General features: G+C 37.6%; 2 protein-coding genes across 3 annotated transcripts in view; one reads left to right on the forward strand and one right to left on the reverse strand.

The window, feature by feature from the left end:
* Window positions 1–6,278, forward strand: part of ZRANB3 (zinc finger RANBP2-type containing 3) — a 70,278-nt gene extending 64,000 nt beyond the window's left edge. Inside the window, 4 exon segments of the mRNA XM_058194014.1 lie at window positions 953–1,099; window positions 3,993–4,392; window positions 5,611–5,742; window positions 5,829–6,278. Of these exon segments, the coding sequence (XP_058049997.1) occupies window positions 953–1,099; window positions 3,993–4,392; window positions 5,611–5,742; window positions 5,829–5,927 (778 nt within the window). The 3' untranslated portion in view covers window positions 5,928–6,278.
* Window positions 6,279–6,526: 248 nt separating this feature from the next.
* Window positions 6,527–20,726, reverse strand: part of RAB3GAP1 (RAB3 GTPase activating protein catalytic subunit 1) — a 29,914-nt gene continuing 15,714 nt past the window's right edge. The window contains exons 16-24 of one of the 2 annotated variants that reach the window (XM_058194028.1): window positions 20,608–20,662; window positions 19,714–20,064; window positions 15,396–15,533; window positions 13,513–13,740; window positions 12,744–12,840; window positions 12,546–12,649; window positions 12,193–12,308; window positions 11,831–11,933; window positions 6,527–7,221 (exon numbers count right to left, since the gene is read on the reverse strand). In XM_058194028.1, coding sequence (XP_058050011.1) covers window positions 6,979–7,221; window positions 11,831–11,933; window positions 12,193–12,308; window positions 12,546–12,649; window positions 12,744–12,840; window positions 13,513–13,740; window positions 15,396–15,533; window positions 19,714–20,064; window positions 20,608–20,662 — 1,435 coding nt within the window. In that variant the 3' untranslated portion in view covers window positions 6,527–6,978. The remainder of the gene's footprint in view (window positions 7,222–11,830; window positions 11,934–12,192; window positions 12,309–12,545; window positions 12,650–12,743; window positions 12,841–13,512; window positions 13,741–15,395; window positions 15,534–19,713; window positions 20,065–20,607; window positions 20,663–20,726) is intronic. The other variant, XM_058194038.1, reaches the window with a different exon arrangement.

A 20,726-nucleotide genomic window follows, 5' to 3' on the forward strand; every position in this document is an offset into this window, starting at 1 on the left:
TTTTTGAACTGTAAGCTGACGATTCATTGACTTGAGAGGGGCGGCTGTAGAAATTGAATAAATAAAAAATCTTAACTAAATATAAAAAGAACTTTTTAAAATCTGGTCCTCGTCCTAAAATAGGACATTAAAATCTCATTCTTGGTGTTGTACGTATAGATCCCACAGATTCCACATGGGCTGCTGTTAATAAGTAGCAGATCATCACTCAATATATTTGCACAGTACAGATGTAACTTTTCCACCATGTATCATGATGAAGAGCTTCTGTGAAGCAAATGTTCTACAAATATATCATTTCTTTTTCCAGATTTGAGTGCTAAAACATAATTGCGAATAGAACATAAGTAGAACAAGCTAAAATAAAGTTTAGAGAAATTAAAAATGCTGAATACATAATCACTCTTAAGAGACAATAATAAGAAATTCCTCATAATGTATTTTTCAGTTTTGGGGTTCATTTATAAACCATAAAAATATTAGGAAAGCTTTCTAATTCTTTTTCTAACAAGAATAAAATTAAAAAAATAAGTCTCCCCCCCCCCCAAACTAGGCTGCTAAAACAAAGTTTGTAAGTAAATAGACTATTTCTGAATGTTGAGGATTTGTGGAATCCATAGTTCATATACCAAAAACAAATTTTCTGGTTACCACACATACCAAGAAAAACCTTGTTCTGAAATTCAGTTTCTATTTGTTCGACCACTGTTTTATACATAGCTCCTTCCCAACAGACTATTTTACAAATCTTGTGAGAAAAACTTGGATCCAGAATCTAAAATCTGTTTCCTTGTAAGACACCCTTACCTAACATTAACATTTTAGAAATAATGATCAGTAATCCATACTGTAGTTTGCCCTTGGCAGAGAGGGATCACCTTGTGGGGGCCATCTGTTTGAAAATTCTGCATCTCAGTTTTTAGCTTTTGCTCAGAAGTGTTTAATATTTTAGGTACATGACAAAAGAAGACATTGCCAGAGCTTCACTAACAAAAGCTGACAGCAGTGGTGGTAGTGTTCGTATAATCACAAAAACATCCAGAGAAGTTATAAGAGCCCATGGATCCTCTGTTGGAAAAGAAGATAATCATTTTATAAAGTAAGTTTGGTTGTGCTTGGGAGAAGAAAATAGAAGTACAGTATGACATTCTAATAAAGCGCTTTTACTTTTCTGTTCAATTGTGTCCAGTTCTCAGAGATTACCTGGACAGGTCCCTACAGTTTTCTTGGCTAGGTTTTTCAGAAGTGGTTTGCCATTGCCTCTTTCCTAAAGCTGACAGAAAGTGTCTGGCCCAAGATCATCCACCTGGCTTTATGCCTCAAGCAGAACTAGAATTCACAGTCTCCCAGTTTTAGTCTGATGCCTTAATCCATGCATCAAATTGGCTCTGTAATAAAGCAGTTAGACTTGGATAATTAAATATTTTCAGAGAATTCATGCCCAGCAATTTGTGGTGCCTCTTGGAGCCCTCATCTGATAAAGTGAAGTACTAGCACACTGCATTTTTTAATGCTATCAGTTAGAAAATGCCTTCCTAAGAGAAACTTTCCTAATGTCTGTTATATTTATATAAAAATGTTTCTGATATCTCTAGTATTTAAACTTTAATAGACGTTTTATGTATTCAACCTGCAGTTGACAACAACATTGGATATGTTATCTGTTTTAGGAAAAAAAAAACTAGCCAAATGACTTGGGCAATTTCTCTTTAAAATATTAGAATAATAGTTTCTGTGTAGCAAAATGATCAGCTATCATAACCTTTCTCTTTCTGACTTCTTTGTACAGGAAAACATTTTTTATTTTTATGTTTTTATTTTACTGTCTCTTTTATTCAGTAGATCCTTTGTTGATTTTCTGCAGGCACCTTAAAATCACTTCTTAGTTTGACCCAAACCAAAATTAAAACATCTTTTTGTAAATCAAATTTAACTTAGATTCAAAAGAATTTGACAGCAAACCAGTATTGTGTTAGAAAATATGTGTAAAATAAGGCTTTAGTTAGAGTTATTTGATTGAATCATTCCTTGCTATACTGTGATGAGCTTTGTACAGCATAAATATGCAACATTTTAAAGGATGAGTGCTATGCTTGATTTTTAAAGGGCATGTTAGGAACTCCATAAATATAAGCGAAGACAAAGAATGAATCTATTCTAATCCAAAATAAGATATCTTAGATTTAATTAAATAGGGGTACGTGTATTTAATAATTTCTGTTCTCTCATTTCACAATAGAAAATACATTTTGGCAGGAAGTCCGAGGATTTTTCCAAATACAGCCTACATAATATGTGGATCAATGTCTGTTTCTAGATTTTATAACTTGCAAGGGACCATAGGTTATTCAGTAATGGTGATGATGTTATATGTTCAGTCGAATCTGACTCTTGGCAATTCTGTGGGCCAGGTCTCTCCACATCTTCTGATCTTACACTATTTCTTTGAGTTGTTCTATACCTGGGATGACGAACCTATGGCACGCGTGCTGGAAGTGGCACACAGAGCCGTTTTGCCTGGCACGCATGGTGGCACCCATTCCTCTTCCAGGTTTCCAGTGCATGCATGCGCATCAGCCAGCTAGTCTTTTGGTTACTGGTGCGCATGCACGTGCGATGATCAGCTGACCTTCAGGTGTGCAGCAGCTGGCCAGCTGATTGTCACCCACACACATGTGCCAGTAAACAGAAGACTAGCTGGCCAGTGCACATGCGTGCCCTGAGACATCCACCCCCTTGCCAGCCAGAAGTGTCCCCCAGTCGGTCCCCTGCACCTGCCTGCCTGCCTTGTCACCGACACTGCGAAGAAAGGCCCTGAAGCTGTGCTTTCTGGGATATACGTGGGCTGCCGCAAGGGGATGCCAGGCATGGCTGGCTGGATGCTGACCAGAGCATGAGGCTGGCAGGAGGATGAGGAGCTGCCGCTGCCTCTTTGCTAGCATGAATGACCTGCTGCCACAGCTGATGCTGCCCTCTCTGATCCGCCAGCTGCTCCTGCCACTGGAGCTGAGAGCTTCCCTGTCTCCCCACCCGAATGGACTTCTGGCGTGGCCCCAAGCCTCTGGCAGGGAGGGAGGAAGCCCTGGCCCATCCCTCCTTGCCGCCACCACCTCCTTGCCCCTGGCAACGGGGGTTCACGCACTTCCACTTCCCTGGCAGCAGCAGGAATAGCTGCCTGGAGTTTCCCTCCCTCCCCGCTGCAGGCTTGGGGCTGCTCAGGCGGGGAGACAGGGAATCCCCGGCCTAGCCGGCAGCTGTGCTCCTTTTCTTCTGGGTTCCGGCATGCCCCCTCATCCCTCGCAGCCAGGAGAAGGAGAAGCCGCTGGCGGGGAAGCGAGCTGCCCCCAGGAGGACTGGAGGAGAGTGCGGTAAGCTGTAAGAGGTGCGCTGGCTGGGAAGCAATCATGCTCCCTTGGAAGAAGTGGCTGGAGAGGGTTTCACCAACCTTTGCCGGCGTGAACAGCCATGCTGGATGCTGCCTGAAGCTCAAGGCTGGTAGGAGCAGGAGTGGCAGTGGCAGACTGTTTGTGCTGGCAAAGTTTGGTGCAAGTTTCCACGCCCAAAATGGGGCACGGGGGTGGGGGGTGTATGTGCGGCCTCTGAATGCGCAGCCTCTGCCACCCTGCCTGGGCTCCTCCCACTGGGAGCCGCCAGCCGAGCAGGTGCGACTGGCAGGGCTTTAATGGATCAGCAGCTGGTGAGGGGGATGGGGATGGGCTGCCTGCACAGGTGACCACATGGCCGGAGAGACCGTTGGCTCAGCCAGTGGCGCAGAGGTGGGCATGGTGGAGATTGGGCGAGGAGCCCAACTGCAGGCAATCTTTTGAGACTAAACTAAAACTGATATTTGAAGAATCTTAAATCTCTCAGGAGAGATTTAAGAGCTTATTTGCCAAATCGATTTTTCGGAAGGAAAAGAGAGTGGGGGGGAGGGAGGGAGGGAGAGATTCAGATTTATTCATTTATTTACTGTATTATCATTTCTGTTTTAGGTTGCCTTCAGAAGATGGGAGTTGCCCAGATGCCAGTTTAGTCTCTGACCAGATTGTTGCTGTTGAGGAATTTTCATCAAGCAAAGGCTATTTACAGGCGGTCGATAATGAAGGGAACCCACTTTGCCTAAGCTGCCAAAAGCCAACAATCCAAGTTGTGCCGACATTGACATATACCGCCTGGGACACACGATTTTGTTCTCTTAAATGCCAGGAAGATTTCTTCTTCTACACTAATAATAGTTACCTGAGAACTAAAGTTTTTGAAATAGAACATGGGGTTTGCCAGTTATGTGGGTTGAATGCCCAAGAACTCTACCTTTGTGTCAGAGATGCCCCAAGGAGTCAGCGCAAGGATCTTTTGGAGAAGTCTTGGATGTCCAAGCTTCCTTTAAAACAGGTGAAATATGTGGCTGGAATACAGGAAATAGTTTGGTGATGGATGGATGGATGGATGGATGGATGGATGGATGAACGGTTTTTTAAAAAAATTAAAAAATCTTTTGGAAGAAGCAATTTGGTTCCTTTCTGATACTCAGTAAAGAAGCCTTTTTTCAGGCTTTCCAAAAACCCTAGAAGGAAGTTGCAGTCGCTTGTAGACATACATACGCCAATGTTAATGCCAATTCCTAAAACAGCCAAAATTTTCCTCTAAGAAGCCTTAACTTCCTTCTTTACTTAACTTCTTTTAATAAAAAGGTATTGGACTTGCAAGTGTGAAGGTACTTTCTGAATTATTTTCAAAGGCTGAACAATTACATTAAAGCTATTTTCATGCAAAACTGCTATTCGTGCAATGAAATAATTAGACTACATGGTTATTGTTATGCCGAAAATGTTATGAACATTTGTTATCAGGCCCAAGCATTCAAAGAATGAAAATTGTGCTATTCAAACAGCTTGGTACTCAGCAAGATTGGCTGCTCTCTGAATACAGCAGATGTAAGCATAGTAACTGTAGTCTTAATCATATTCCTTTGCAAAATAAATTTATTTTAGTCTTTCAGAGACAATATAGCAGATCAAAACAAGACTAGGTTTTTGTTTTGTTTTGTGTCTCAAAAATATTAGGTAATACTAGAATATCAGAATTTATTATTTTATAGGTTTTAAATTACCAGTTTTGACATTATAGCCACGAATTTTTGATGGCAGAGTTTAGCAGCTATCCCATATGAATCTGAGTTTGAGACTAAGTGTTATCAGCTGTGCTAGATTTCATTTCCAACTCATTAGGAATACATTTGGATCCCCAATGTACTTCATTTCCTGTTTTTAGAATGAAGGCTGGCTATCTAACTTTTTGAAGACAGGCTAACAATTATATAATTATGCATATTTGCTTGCTTTTATCATCAGTTTAAAAATTAAGAACAAAGCTGATTTCCCTGTGTTTGGTCTTCACAGATGTGATTTAGTGATATTTGAATTGAATTGAATTGAATAGTTTGTGTTTTCCTCAAATTAGCACTGCTATTCTGGAACAATTATTATTTCTGAGGCACATAGCAAATTGATTTGACTAAAAGCAACAAAAAGCATATTGGAAGGAAGACATATAAGTATATGACTCATTTCTGGGACATATATGACTGCCACTGATCCTATTTTATTTCAGTTAAATGAAATTATCCTGAACCCAACTGAGGGCCATTTCTGGCAAGTGGATCATATCAAGCCAGTTTTCAGTGGGGGTGGACAGTGTACTCTTGAAAACTTCCAAACACTATGTACAGTTTGTCACAAGGAGGTAAGTACAGGATGCAGCAACAAAATTTCATGAATTTTCAACATTAAGAAATGGATTTCATATAATTTTCTTTTGTATATTTTCAGAGAACAGCAAAACAAGCAAAAGAAAGAAGCCAAGTTAAAAAACAATGTGTTGCTTCAAAATATTCATCAGACATCACAAAGTTTTTTGTAAAATTATGAAAAGGTTTGATGAAATGGATGTTTGTAATAGTTTAAAAAGTTTAAATAGTTTAAAATGTTTAAAAAGCTGTAAGTATCTATACATGTTTTTTCCTTCTAAATTTCAAATTTAGAAAACTGAAGATTTCTTTAACAAATTGTTAGCAAGGTTCATGCAATTATTTAAATCATTGGTACTGCAGCATTACCAGTGTATTTGTATTAACATCTGATCCACAACTGTGGAACTGATTGAAAGATAGGTTATATAGATTATAATCTGTATAACATTCCTTGCTGTTAAATAAAAGTATCTTTTATAAAATTAAACATGTACATTAGTTCATCTCAAAATAAACTCTAGCATTTTTACATTAACTTTTTCCTAATTTATATAGATTGAAAAATACAGAAACCATTTTTGACGTATTAACGGAAAGAGCAAAACTGGCGAAATATGGGTGTTTGTGGGTGGGTGTGGGTATGCATCCATCAAGATTAACATTCAAAGCTGATAGTTGTCCACCAGGATTTGGTATCATCTGATGCAAGTAGAGGGGTATGACTGCTAGATTAACTACCACTAATTTTCCTGATAATGGTATCATAAAGCAGAATGGTTTAAATAAGTACATTGCCAGCCAGGCCACAATGAAGTGAATTTTATTACATATAGTATCTGTTTGTATAGCTGTAAACAATTTAAATCCACTGATTTATTAGGTTTCTAACCTACTCACTTTACATGAGCATAAAACTTAACAAGACTGCAGAGCAGGATTGCGTAATTTAATTTACACTTAATAATACACAGTTCTATGATATTTTTATTATCATTGTAAAGCATTTTTTTTAAAGAGGAATGGATCGCTAAGTAAAGATGAGTAATCCTCCAACATCAATAGACAAGGGCCTCTCATGGAAAAGATAAAAATCCCATAAATGTTATGCATATGAAGACTGTTTCACATAGGCACTATTCTTAAATATTATCTTCATTTCCAGGAGTCTGGATAAACATCTCTTTGATGTATTTGCTCGGGTGAAAACGTTGCTAGAGTGCATGTTAAAATCAGAAGAACGTTGTGTCGGATGAGAAGGCACCCGCAAGTCGGAAATCATCTTTTGTAAGAACACTGTACATCCGCTGAGGCAAAGGTTTAGAGTAAGGAGCAGGCCGTGGAACAGTTGTACGTAAAATAACCTCACGTCCTGCAGGGGGTGGAAAATCCGAACTCATTCCAGAATTCAAACGTTTTTCATCCATAGAGCCCGATCTTTTTAGCTCGTCCTCATAGGGCATCATTGGAGCAACCTAAAAAAAAGAGAAACCTTTTAGCACTGAACCATTTTACTGGATTCGTATTTGTTTTTGAGATACACTAGCATAAAAACATAACAATCAATAACTATTAAGTGTGACAAAGCGCAACATTCACTGGGATATAAGCTTAAGGAAAAAGCATTTGTTCTATTGAGTTTCTGCTTAAGAAATTGACTAATGCTGATATAAGCACATAAAATATATGTTCTCCACCCACAAGATCATCTCATTGAAATGCCAAAAGGAGGCTTTAAACGATTTCACACTGATCTGTCCAACAAAGAAAGCAATTTATGTTTTGAAACAACAGGCATTTGAACACTGATTCAATCAAATGATAAAGCTGGACTGAAATAATTTTGCTCTGACTTTCTCAATGGTGGGATCTGTAACCAGAGAAACCAATTCTAACTAGATCTGGTATCGGGATGTCATCCATTAATCAGACATTTTAATCCATCTATTCTTTGCTGATCCTATCACACCTAAATGAAATTTTAAATTGATTAGATATACTGTGTTTGAACAGAGTTTCTACTTAACCATCAAACTATGAGTCCTGCTTGGTTCAATATAACTGTCCAACTACTTCACACAACTGTAGTATACTACTCTGAAAACGAGGGGTTTTTTTCTTCCAATATTCAAGAGGTAAGAATTGAAAAAAGAAAAACTCCAGAGAGAAAATAGCTGCAAAGCAAATGGAAAACAGATTACTATTACTTTTATTCAAGCCAAGTGGAGAACTTATCGTTTTATACAATGCGTATTTTAATGCTATCGCAGTTTGGTGCTTGAAATGCAGACATGAAAGATACAGCTATCTGAAAGAAGAAAATAAGCTGAAAGTTATACACACACACACAAAAATCCCTCAAGATTCTAGAAACAAACCCATTTGAAGCATCCATTTCAACCATTGCCTTCGTACTCTGATGATGTCAAAGCTCATAACTTAATTTTTAAAAAATGTCAATGCTTTAATTATGCAAATAAGCAGTAATTGAGCCATATGGTATGCTGCTACAGCCTTCATACCCATGCAGCACCTAAATGAAGTTAGGCAGATGACTAGAAACAGGGAAAAATCTAGTTACCTCCTCGGATGATTCAGTCAGCTGGGTAAGAAAGAGAATCAATGGTGAAAGGCAAGTCAGAGATGACTCACATAGGGTTAAAGAGAGGTTTTAGAACAGGGACAGCAGCCTTACGATTGGACTTGTTGCTATGCACAGAAACTGATAAACACTCGGAACACAAAACAAACAAACAAACCGATAACAGGACTAGTACAATGTAAAATAATCAATTGCATCAATATAGTCAAGTCCATCCGACTGCCATGAAGCAGTTATATAATCTATTGTCTATCCCAGTTCAGTAATTGATGGAGCCAGGACTTTCTGATCTCTGTAACTACACATTTACTTCTAGGATTTCTAAAGGGAATTCCTATAAACATGCATTCTACTTCTGTGAATCAAATCACATGACAAGTAGACAGCCTATGTTTTTGTATTAATCCAATGTGCATAATATTAAGTTTTATCAAAGAATATTACAGATGGTCTTCAACTTACAATGGCAATTGCCGTCTGTGCAATGCAACTATAAAGTGAAACGGCAATGGCAATCCTTCCAGTTCCAGTCACTGTTGTTAACCAAATCCCACAGTTTTTAGGCAGAGGTAGTTTCCTTCTGGCTTCCCACAACTAAAATTAAGTGAGGAAGCCAGCAGGATGTTGCAGGTCAGAGACTGGCAATCAGGTAAGTGGCTCTGCTGAGTGGGGGAGAAAGCAAAGGAGTGCTTGGGGCGGGTGCAAGCCATGTGGTAAGGATAAAGAGTGCAAGAAGCGTGGGGAGGAGACATGGCGATGTACAAGATGCAGCATGGGTTAGGAAAGGTCTGCAAGGGTGTGACGCGGGTTGGGAGGGTATGCAACAGGCATGGCAAGTGTTTCAGGGGGTTGTGCAGGAGTTGCAGAAGATATGGGGTGTGTGGAGATGCAGCACAGGCCAGATGAATGAGGGTGAGGGATGGGAAGGTTGCATGCCAGGTGCACGAGGAGTGAGGAAGAGGTGCAGGGCAGTAATTTCAAAGAGTTACTGACTGAATAGTCACAGGTTTCATAGTTCTCAACCAATGAATATTGAGTAAATTAACTGAATTATGATGGTGCTAAATGGTGGATTATGAATTGGTCTTTGAAGTTCTAGCAGTCCCAGCAGCCCCGTGTGCAGAGTCCATGATCTGCACCTACACACATCTGATACATACTGCATTCTAACTCCCACTGTACCGCTTAACCCCAATAACCCTATTGCAGAGGTGGTTTTTTTTAAAATGACCCCATAATTCCTTGCATCAGGGTGGAGTCAGGGCAACTGTATGGAGCTGTTTACTACCCTTCCTGTCACCAATGCAGAGTTTGCAGCAGGTACATACTCGTGCCCAGAGAGAGACATATCTGCTGCTACCTAGGATCGAACTCATAACCTCCTCATTGTGAGGCGAGAGCTCCACCTCTAGGCCACTGCACCACTCAAACCCTATTGCAGAAATGCCTGGATAAATTATGAGAAGCTACCTATTTGGAGCTTATTTTTAAAAAGCTATTTTTAATATTAGCAATATATTAATATTGAAACAAGATGTCATGGTAAAATGGGTTACAACAGTTCTCTGATACATCAATTTTTGTTCTAGCAAGTAAACCCAGCATAACAACCCATGCTGTTAAGTCCTCAGAAATAATAAAGATCCATTTCAGATAACTAGATTAACAGATAACAAACTATTAGCATTGGATGCAATATCTGGATAACATCATAAAAAGATGCATTTGGAAGGATCCAAAAGACCCTGGACAAGGAGAAGCAAAGAATCCAGAAAGATGTTATATTTATCTATTATATCTAAACCAAAATAAGCCACTTACAGTTACATGTAACTGTTACACTTACAGTTACATGTAAACTGTTAAAAACACAGACTTCAGAGGATAATTAGAACTGCAGAAAAAATAATTGCTACCAACTTGCCTTCCATTGAGGACCTGTATACTGCACGAATCAAGAAGAGAGCCGTGAAAATATTTGCAGATCCCTTGCATCCTGGACATAAACTGTTTCAACTCCTACCCTCAAAACGACGCTATAGAGCACTGCACACCAGAACAACTAGACACAAGAACAGTTTTTTCCCGAAGGCCATCACTCTGCTAAACAAATAATTCCCTCAACACTGTCAGACTATTTACTGAATCTGCACTACTATTAATCGTTTCATAGTTCCCATCACCAATCTCTTTCCACTTATGACTGTATGACTATAACTTGTTGCTGGCAATCCTTGTGATTTATATTGATATATTGACCATCAATTGTGTTGTAAATGTTGTACCTTGATGAACGTATCTTTTCTTTTATGTACACTGAGAGCATATGCACCAAGACAAATTCCTTGTGTGTCCAATCACACTTGGCCAATAAAATTCTATTCTATTCTATTAAGTCTAGGAATGAGGAGAACCAAGTTGATATCCCTGCCTATTCATGAATCTTATGGCAAGGCTAGTCACATTTTCAGATCCACCCAATTCAAGAGGTTGGGAAGAAGGAAAAACAACCTTCTCAATTAGGTAGTAGAAAAAACAAGAAACAGTTGCGGAGAATTATACAAATTGCCCTGAATTCCTTGAAAATGAAAGTCAGAAAAAAAATATAATGCCATCACAATAGAGTTGGAAACCAGTACTGATTAGGGGAGGGGAGGGGAAATACAGCATAAGGGGACTTCCGGCACCAAACAACAGTATTTTTTGCTTTAAATTTCTGGTCATGCACCAGTTATAGTCTACTCATATGGCTCTTTGCAGCCAAGCCTCAGCTTGACTATTTTAAAATCATTCTGTTAAGGCTCATTTCTTCCGTCTTGTAAATGACCATTCATGCTTTCTTAAGTCTTCACTTAGCTTCATACTTTTTCCATTTTTCAGGAACTACTGTAGGTAGCTCTTTAATTCTGTCCCCTTATTCCTGGTGCCATTACCTAATTTATCAAGTTGTTCTGATCCTGATCTTAAATCAATACCACACAGTGAGATGAATACAGGTACATTTTATATGCTATCATTGTATAGTATGATGAAATATTAGGCTTGAAAATCATTCTCTATTACCAAAGGCAAACTTGATCTTGTTCTGGCATTCCCCAAAACAGTATCACCAATATCACATCTTTTGAATCAATATGCATTAATGTCATACTACATTAAAATATAGCAATCTGTCGGGATTTTTGTAAACGTTTTATACAAACGACTTCCTGAAAAAAACAGTTTATACCATTTGCTTATTTAATTGGAAATTTAACACAAAAGTTATATTTCAACCCGGTCTATTTAATGTTGATTAATTTTTAAATATCCATGCGATTTGGTTATTTTAGTTAGAACAGACAATCATAGCTATTTCTCTGGAAAATACACTCATAAGTGTATATGCAAATGCAAATTTTCAAAATCTGGCATTTGAGTATTATAACAACAAGAGCAATTGTTTTATGAGTATATTAGAGAAACTACGCAGTCCATCTTACCCTTTGTGCATTCACAAAAAGTTTGTGAATTATAATACCAGCAGGCCCTCTTCCGGCACCAAGGACTGATACTTCTGGTTGTTCCAGAAAGGAATTTACAAATCTGACAGCACAGAAAAAGTGGGAGGAAATATATCAGCAAAAGAAAAATCATTTTACACAGACTGTTTTAAAAACAGTAACACTGGAATATTGAATACTGAAAGTTCTCAACCGATATTCACATTCAATAGAAAATTTTCAATTGACGTTCTGAAGAAATAATTCAGGTTGCTTTATCTATGATTGAAAATCTTTCTTGTAATTAATTTAATTCCCTTTAAGGAATTAAACCACGCAAGTTTATCAAATAAGTCACTTACTTTTCTAGATCTTTGCGTTCTTCTTCTTTAGTACATTTTTCTATTCCAAATTTTGCTTTTAGAGACCTTGCCCGAGCAATAGTGGCTTCCACATTCATAATTTGACCAATGATTTCCTGGGAAAAGACAAAAAACTCATTTTCTCTACTTGTCATAAGTCACATTGTTCAAATCTTTACTAAACTTTTACCAGAACTCGGTTCAATAGAATTTTCCAGAATCTCTTATTCTCTCCTCTCATATAGTTAAGATGTAATCTTTTTTCCCCTGTGATTACCATAAAATATTTATTTAAAAGTTAACATTTTTAAATTTTTCTTTCTTGGACATTATTAGAAAATGAAATTTCTTACTTCTAATTTTTTGTCTTCTGGATTTGGGAACCGGAGAACTTTACTGGAATGGCTGATTATCTGCTTAATTATCTTCTTTACTAACCCAATATCTTCCAGAGATTCTGTTGAGAGGAAAAAAGCCCATGAAGTACATTGTAGTAAAAGCACCCTATTTTTACTTGAAGCATACAGTCTTGCTTGTTAGAAGTTATTTACCTTCTTCTTTTACCTTGAGTACGGCTGCGTGAATGACACAAGAAAGAAGATGCCTTGCAAGATCAGCTGGTTTCTGAATGGCTAAATAATGTAGGACCTGAAGATACAGTAAGTCAATTAGATTACCATAATCTTGCTGCAAAATTGACAACCATCTCTCAAGGCTTCAAAACTGAAGGTTGCCTCATGCCTTTTAAGCATTTGATCAAAAAGCCTCTTTCCCAAGTCTCTAAAGGGGAGGGGCCCACCATCTGAAGATGCTTCTAAATTTATCAACTTTATTTGTTTTATTGAAAAGAACATTTTTTAAAAAATTGAAAGACAGCATAGCATGCTAGGTATATGAAAAGGTGATGAAAGACTGGGACAAAAGCCAAGAAAGAAAAATTCACTGTGCTTATCATTTAAAAGGAAAACAGGCTCAAGATCAAAAGTAACTGAAAGTTATTCTCCTACTTCATGTTCTTGTGAATAATTTATTTATATGTTTCCACATTCAAAGTGGTTGCCAATTTAGACGATTATATTTCCAAATGTAACATGCATTATTCAGTCTTACTTTAAAAGTGACCTGCATAGTTGACCTGCATAGTGTTATGACCAACACTACAGAAATTCTATACAAATACATTATAACAAAAATAAACTAAGCTAATAAATGAAAGTGCCTCTAATAGACTTTCCACAGTCTATAGTAGGATGGGCACTATGGAAGCTTTCAGATCTTGCAGAATTAAAATGGAAATGTCTCAGGAAGCCTCTTTTTTACCTTCTCTGCCTCACGGGTATCATCAAAAAGGCGCCTCTGCCTCCTTGCTGGAACGGGCTTCGCTGTTTCCCATGCTTCAACCCACATGTTACTTGGAATCTTCATTCGGGCGCTCAGCTCCCCCTTGATGACTACACCCCCCTTTTCATCCAGAGTTTCCTCTTCAATGTAATCCCGGGGTGAATACCATCTCACAAAATCTTCCAGACAACAACCAGGGTTGGCAGCCTAACAGGAACAGGGGGAAAAAAGGAGGAGGGGAGAGAACATGCTTATTTGTATATAGGCCACGGGTGTCCAAACTTGAGTGAAGAAGAATTGTCCTGGACTGCATATAAAATGCATAACACCATTAATATACATAAAGAACTTCCTTTATTTTTTTATTATCTTGTGGGGCCGTATTAGTAGATGTCCAGGGCCACACCTGATACAGATTTTCCAGACAATTCTTTTTAAAAAATAAGAAAGCATGAAGGACAGTCAAAGACATTATATATAGTGATGCTCTCATCTTTTAAAACCTGAAAGCAAAACATTCAAAATGACCGCCTACCTTCCTAACTTTGTAATTTTAACTTGTCTAAGATGATCCTAGACGTGACTATTGCTCATAAATTTGCAAATGGCTGTATAACACGTATGAATCAGATCTGGGTTTGGTTTTTTTTTACAATGACTCCAACTTTTCAATGCAAAAGCTCAACTACCTTCTGTACCATGAGGGCGACCTGTAACCTTTCAGATGTTGATGGAACTGCAATTTATGATTCCTTTATCATTGACTGGGAAGGCTGGGACTGAGGGAACATTCCAATCCATTCCAAACTGGAAGGACACAATGGATGTCATGGATATAAAAACAAATGTGTTAATCACCATTTTGTTCTTTAAAACAAAGAGGGTCCAGTTGCTCCAAATAGGGTCTACATGTTTGTAAAATGGGAATCTAGGATAGGATCCAGCTTCTACTTCTGTATATTTTTTGAAAGAAAAGGACGGATTGTTGCCTGCAATGTATTTTATGACGCAGTTTCTCTTCAAGTGTTTCTAATTTTCTATTCTGTGCCAAAGAATGTGAACTACAAATGTGTTAAAATATAATAGACAGCTGCTGTAAGATTTAACATTAATACTGGGCACTTAGCTTCTGCTTCAAGTTCCAATTAAACTATACTTAATTCACAGAAAAGACAGTCAACCAATCCATAAACATATTTTTTGATCCAAATAAGCATAATTCGGATGAGCAAGTTTATCGAAAAAAGAGTGAGAGAATGTTGACTAATATTAACACAGACAACTGGCAATGAATATTTTCCTGAACAAAAAAGCCAAGTAACAAACATGCTAGAGAAGCTACCACAGTTCTCATTTACAGCATTTCTAGTACAGATGGCAGTGGAACAAAGACTAATGAGTAAAATGGGGGCAAAATAATAGAAAAGAGGAACTATCTTGCTAAATATGTTGTATGAGTTGCTCATGCTACGGTACAGGTAGTCCTCAACTTACAACCATTTATTTAATTACTGTTCAAAGTTACAATGGCACTAAAAAAATGCGAGTTAAGCCTGTTTTTACACTTATGACCACGGTAGCATTTTGTGGTCACGTGATCAAAATCTGGATACTTGGCAAATGCTTCATATTTATGACAGTTGCAGTGTCCCAGGGTCATATGATCCCCTTTTGTGACAGAGTCAACGGGGAAGTCAGATTCACTTAACAACTGACCTACTAACTTAACAACTGTGGTAAAATGGGGCAAAACTCACTTAACAATAGTCTCGCTTAGCAGCAGAAATTTGGGGCTCAATTGTAGTGCTAAGCTGAGGACTATCTGTATTCATTTCATGATGACCCTAGCAATCTGTGCCTACTTTGAAAGATTCCATATCTGAGAGCAAGCAAGCACTTTGCATGCGAGCTCGAAGGTGAGCTCCTTCTGCTGACGTTCCCAGCTTAGCCAATACTTCGGACTGTTCTTCTAACAGATCTTCTGTCATAGGAGCTGGTTCCTGAAGAAGTAGAGAGAGAGCAATTCCTGTTAAGACTTTTTAACTCTCATTAGGAAACAAAAACAATGAACAAAACAACTGAATGCGTCTTTCACATGCTTAGAACCTGTTATTCAACCTGTGTATTCCAAAGCCAGATATGCCAGTCCAAAACCTAATACTTTCTGAATGCAAATACAATTCAGTCATTTAACAAACTGCTGAAGTTTTTGCATAATAGGAAATAGGAGAAGACAAAGGAAGGTGACAGATCAGCTTGGATTAAGACAGCTTCCTGGCTTCCTGACTGTAAGAAAAGCCAAGAATGGCATGTAGCAGTAAACTAAGAGGGGGAAAAGCATTAACTGGTTATCCTATGGCTAACTTGTAAAGAAATAAAAATAAAACTAGTTGTCATTGTTATACATTTCACAAATTCTCTCAACCTCCAATGTCAGGTGGTTAATTCCTGTTGCAACCAATAGATCAACATTTGGTTGATCTGAAAATAGTGGACCCTGCACATGTGGAAAAATGCTAGAAAGAAAAAAATGGGCTACAACAAATTCTATTCTATTCCATACATTTCATTTTATTTTATTTTTATCTATCTATCTATCTATCTATCTATCTATCTATCTATCTATCTATCTATTCACACACACACACACACATACATACACACGTGTGTGTGTATACATGTATATATTTGCTCCCAGAAGCACGAAGCTGAAGCCTGAAGATGACGAATGAGACTTCGTCGAAACGTTGCCAAGACATTTCCAATTTTACACGGGAGAAAACCCGAAAAACCAAAGACCTACAGACATATATATATACATACACATACATACATATCTACCCACACACATCTCTAAAAACACATACATACATGCACACACACGCACACACACACACCAATATTAATACATGAACAATGAGGCATCTGGGTATCATTTCTTTGAATACAAGTAGTAGTGATATTATTTGCTTTTTAAGTCATACTTATATAATGTATAAGGGGCATGCATAAGTGCACAAAAGTGCCTACCGTTCCTATCCTATTGTTTTCTTTCATTATATGTGCTTGTACATAATGTTGTGACAAAAATAAATTAAAAATAATAATAATAATTGTAATGCTATTATAGATATTTATGTTAAAATATAGGCCTTTATTAAATTGTTCAACATTTTCATCCCTATTCTAATAACAATAGCAATATCATTAAGACATACATAGTGTCACCATCTTTCAACATCTAATCTTTATATGTAGCTATTACTTTTAATGTATTATATAAAAATATGCATATTATTCCCCCTATTTCTTGTGTCTGCCTCTATTCTAGCTCCTAATAATGCCAATCTTGTGTTACATTTTCTCTATCCATCATCTCTTGCCCGTTTTAATATTTCAATTCTTATTCATTTTTTGACTTGCCTCCCAAATTCCTCCCTTGGGTCTTCTTCTCTATCTACATCTTTCCTTCTTGTTTAACTCTTCCATCTCTACTATCTTTTGCTGACAAGCCTCCAGCAGATCTGCCCAACTCACCATTTTCTTTTCAAAAATATCTCTGTTTATCCAAAATCATTTTTGGTCTTTTAGCATGTACTTTTCCTAAATTGCTTCATTAATTTTTATTACTTTCTCCTTATCGTCTTGTTTTGTTTGTTGATTTGTCCATTCTATCTTTCCCCCTGGTCTCTCTATTATCTCCTCTATTTCCTGGACTTTTTTATCATTATTCATTATCCCTTGTGAAGCACTTTCTAGCTTCCCATTTATATTGTTCATTAAATCCATTATCTCCATGATTCCTTGTCATAGAATCATTAATGCTTTGGAACATCGCCACAAATTCTTTTTGCAACCCATTTATTTCCTCCTGATGAAACATCTTGCCTTCTTTTTTTTGATAAGTCCAAATATCGCTCAATAGTCTCAATGGTCTATCACTGCCCCAAAGTCTCAATTATCTTTGCCCTCAAACAGTCGATCTGGAAATCATTTACTCAGACCTGTTGTTGCTCCTCTGGGAATACAGTAATATAGTTCTTTATATCCCACAAATAGTCAATTTAGCTTTTTTTTTTTTTTAGGTAGTCCAGAAAAATTTCCAAATGTCTTCTTAAGTCCCTTCTAGAGCACTGCACACCACTAGACACAAGAAGTTTTTTCCCGAATGTATCACTCTGCTAAACAAATCATTCCCACAACACTGACAAACCATTTACTAAGTCTACACTACTATTAATCTTCTCAACGTTCCTATCACCCATCTCCTTCCACTTATGACTGTATGACTGGAACTTTGTTGCTTGTATCCTTACAATTTATATTGACTGTTTCCTAATATGATTTGATTGCTTATTTGTACCCTATGACTATCATTGAGCGTTGTACCTTATGATTCTTGACAAACTTATCTTTTATGTACACTGAGAGCATATGCACCAAGACAAATTCCTTGTGTGTCCAATCATACTTGGCCAATAAAAAATTCTATTCTATTCTATTCTATTCTATTCTATTCTATTCTATTCTATTCTATTCTATTCTATTCTATTCTATTCCATTCCATTCTATTCTACTCTATTCGTTTAATCCTAACTCCTGAGCTCTAGTAGTCGTGGAATAGTTAAGTATAAAACAATAGATAGCACAGCAGTCCTCCAAGTGTTGTTTCCATTTTCTCTTCTGTCTTATCAGTATTTTCCCAGGGAATATATATAATATATTCCATTCACCAGTTGACGGCGCTTTCCCCTTAACTTTAACGTTGCTTAAATTCTAACAAGTTCCATTGTGTTTATTCAAACAAATAATCAAAATTCTAACAAGTAGTTCCAGCATTTTAAAATTCCTTATTGCCAATAAAAGTTAGTGATCCAGTCTTTCTGTTTTTAAAGATTTTGTGCTCTCTTCTTAATATCCTTTTCTTTTCAGTCTGTAATTTTTCTCTCTGTAATTGTTTGCCGCTTAAACAAACCCTTCAAAGAGTCCCTTTCCAGTTTATTTTCTTTAGGTTGGTTTTAGATAATAAAAGTCACCTCACCCAATTCCAGTCACTGTTCACACACCGCTCCAGCACATTCTTTGTTTCTTCAGCTGCCCTAGCTTCACGGCAGCCATAATGGCTGTCTCTCCTCCTTGTCGGATGAGAGGCAATTAGCCCTGGATCAAGCAGGAGAGCCGCCACACTCCGCAACCTGCAGGGCACCCCTCCACTCTTCGTCACCTCTACAGGGTGACTTTAGCCATTTATGGGCCCCTCTAACAAAGGGATTTGGCGCAAGTTCGCAGAGACCGCTTTTCGCGTCCAATAGCACTGCGACGTCAACCGGAAGTCAATTCTCTTCCATTTCTATCTATCTCTAAGAGACTAGTTTTACAACATTGCAATGTTGGCTCCAATTACTCAGTGGACTGAGGGACTGATAATATTCACAATTTATGAATGTTTCATACAAAGGTAGCGGACAATTAAAATGATATACAGGAATGCTTTACTGAAACAGTTATGAAAAGCTAGATGAGAAGCCCAGACATGTGCTCCTCAACTTTCAACCAAAGTTACAATGGTGCTGAAAAAATGTGACATGACCAGTTTTCACACATGACCATGGGCAGCATTCCCTGGTCACATATTCAGAATTTGGGTGCTTGGCAACTGGCATGAGGTTATGACAGCTGCACTGTCCCGGGCTCATGTGATCACCATTCCCAGCTGGTTTCAGACAAGCAAAGTCAATGAAGGAAGCCAGATTTGCTTAATGACTTAATTATTTACTTAACTACTGTGGCAAAAAAGGTCATAAAATGAGGCAAAACTCACTGACAACTGTCTTGCTTAGCAACAGAAGTTTTGGGCTCAATTGTGGTTTTAAGCCCATGTATATCTTTGCTGTTGACATTGTGGTGGTGCAGTGGTTAGAATGCAGTTCAGGTTGATTCCCACATTCTCAAGGCTGACTCAGCCTTCTATTCTTCCGAGGTGGGTAAAACCCAGGTTGTTGGAGGCAATATGCTGACTCTGTAAATCGCTTAGGGCTGTGAAGTGGTATATAAGTCTGAGTGCTATTACTATTGCTTTCTTTTCTTCCCTTTCCTTTAAAAAAATTCCCTTCCTCTGAAATGGAACTGAACTAGGAGATATGAGAGAAGCAGAAATATTTGTAAATGTTACTCACTCACCTGGGTTACCGGCACATAGAGAGGTTGTCCAGGGTGAAGCAATTTCATATTGCCATACGGATGCAGACGGCCCTCTGGCTTCAACACTAGTGTCTCTTTACTACTTTCTTTTGCAATCCCTTTCTTTCCGCCTTCTTGTCCATTTCCTTTAAGCTCCTCTGTGTCACTCAGGCATTCAAAAAACTCTTCTTCACTGTCACTCCAAGATTCCCAAGATCTCCCCACTTCTCCTTTTTCTTTATCATTCTCTTTTGGATAGTCTCGATCCACTGTGTCTTTTTGCTTTTCCAAATTAATCACTTTTTTCCCCTCATCTCTTGCTTTCTTTCTTTCAATGCAACAATTTAACATCTGGAAAGCAATGAAACTCCCATCAAGCCCATTGAAAATTCTATGATTAATGTTAGCTTAAAACATACTTATTTAATTGTGCAGGACTGAGCTAGATTTTAAACTTATGGGTTTTAATTGGGTTTTATTTTTATATTTTAATTAACGGGCTATTAGAATAAGTTTTTTAATTACTTTTATATTGTATTTATATGTTTTTAAAGTGCCTGTGAACCGCCCTGAGTCCTTCGGGAGATAGGGCGGTATATAAATATGATTAAATAAATAATAAATAAATAAATAAATAGCAATAGGTATTTTCACAATGGCAATGTTTTGTTCACATACATAAGAAAAGAGAAGCCAGAAGGCAGCCTGAATTCAAATGTACTATCGCAAAAGACAGCATACTTCTTCATATTAATTCTTATCATAAATTTATAGGCTGCTCCCAATCTCTATAACTCTGAATGGCTTACTCGATACAATTAAATAGAAATTGATCACAATTTTTCAAATAAAGATTAATACATAAAAGAAAGAATGTGCATTTGTAAGATTTACCTGGAGTTTCTGATGTAATAAACAACATCTCAGATCAGGTGCACTGCTGGTTAACCTAAAAAGTAATTACATTCATATTACTGTAGAATAGAAAAAGAATTGAACGGCAAAACATATAG

The sequence above is a fragment of the Ahaetulla prasina genome, chromosome 1, assembly GCF_028640845.1.
Source record: "Ahaetulla prasina isolate Xishuangbanna chromosome 1, ASM2864084v1, whole genome shotgun sequence".
NCBI lineage: Eukaryota > Metazoa > Chordata > Lepidosauria > Squamata > Colubridae > Ahaetulla > Ahaetulla prasina.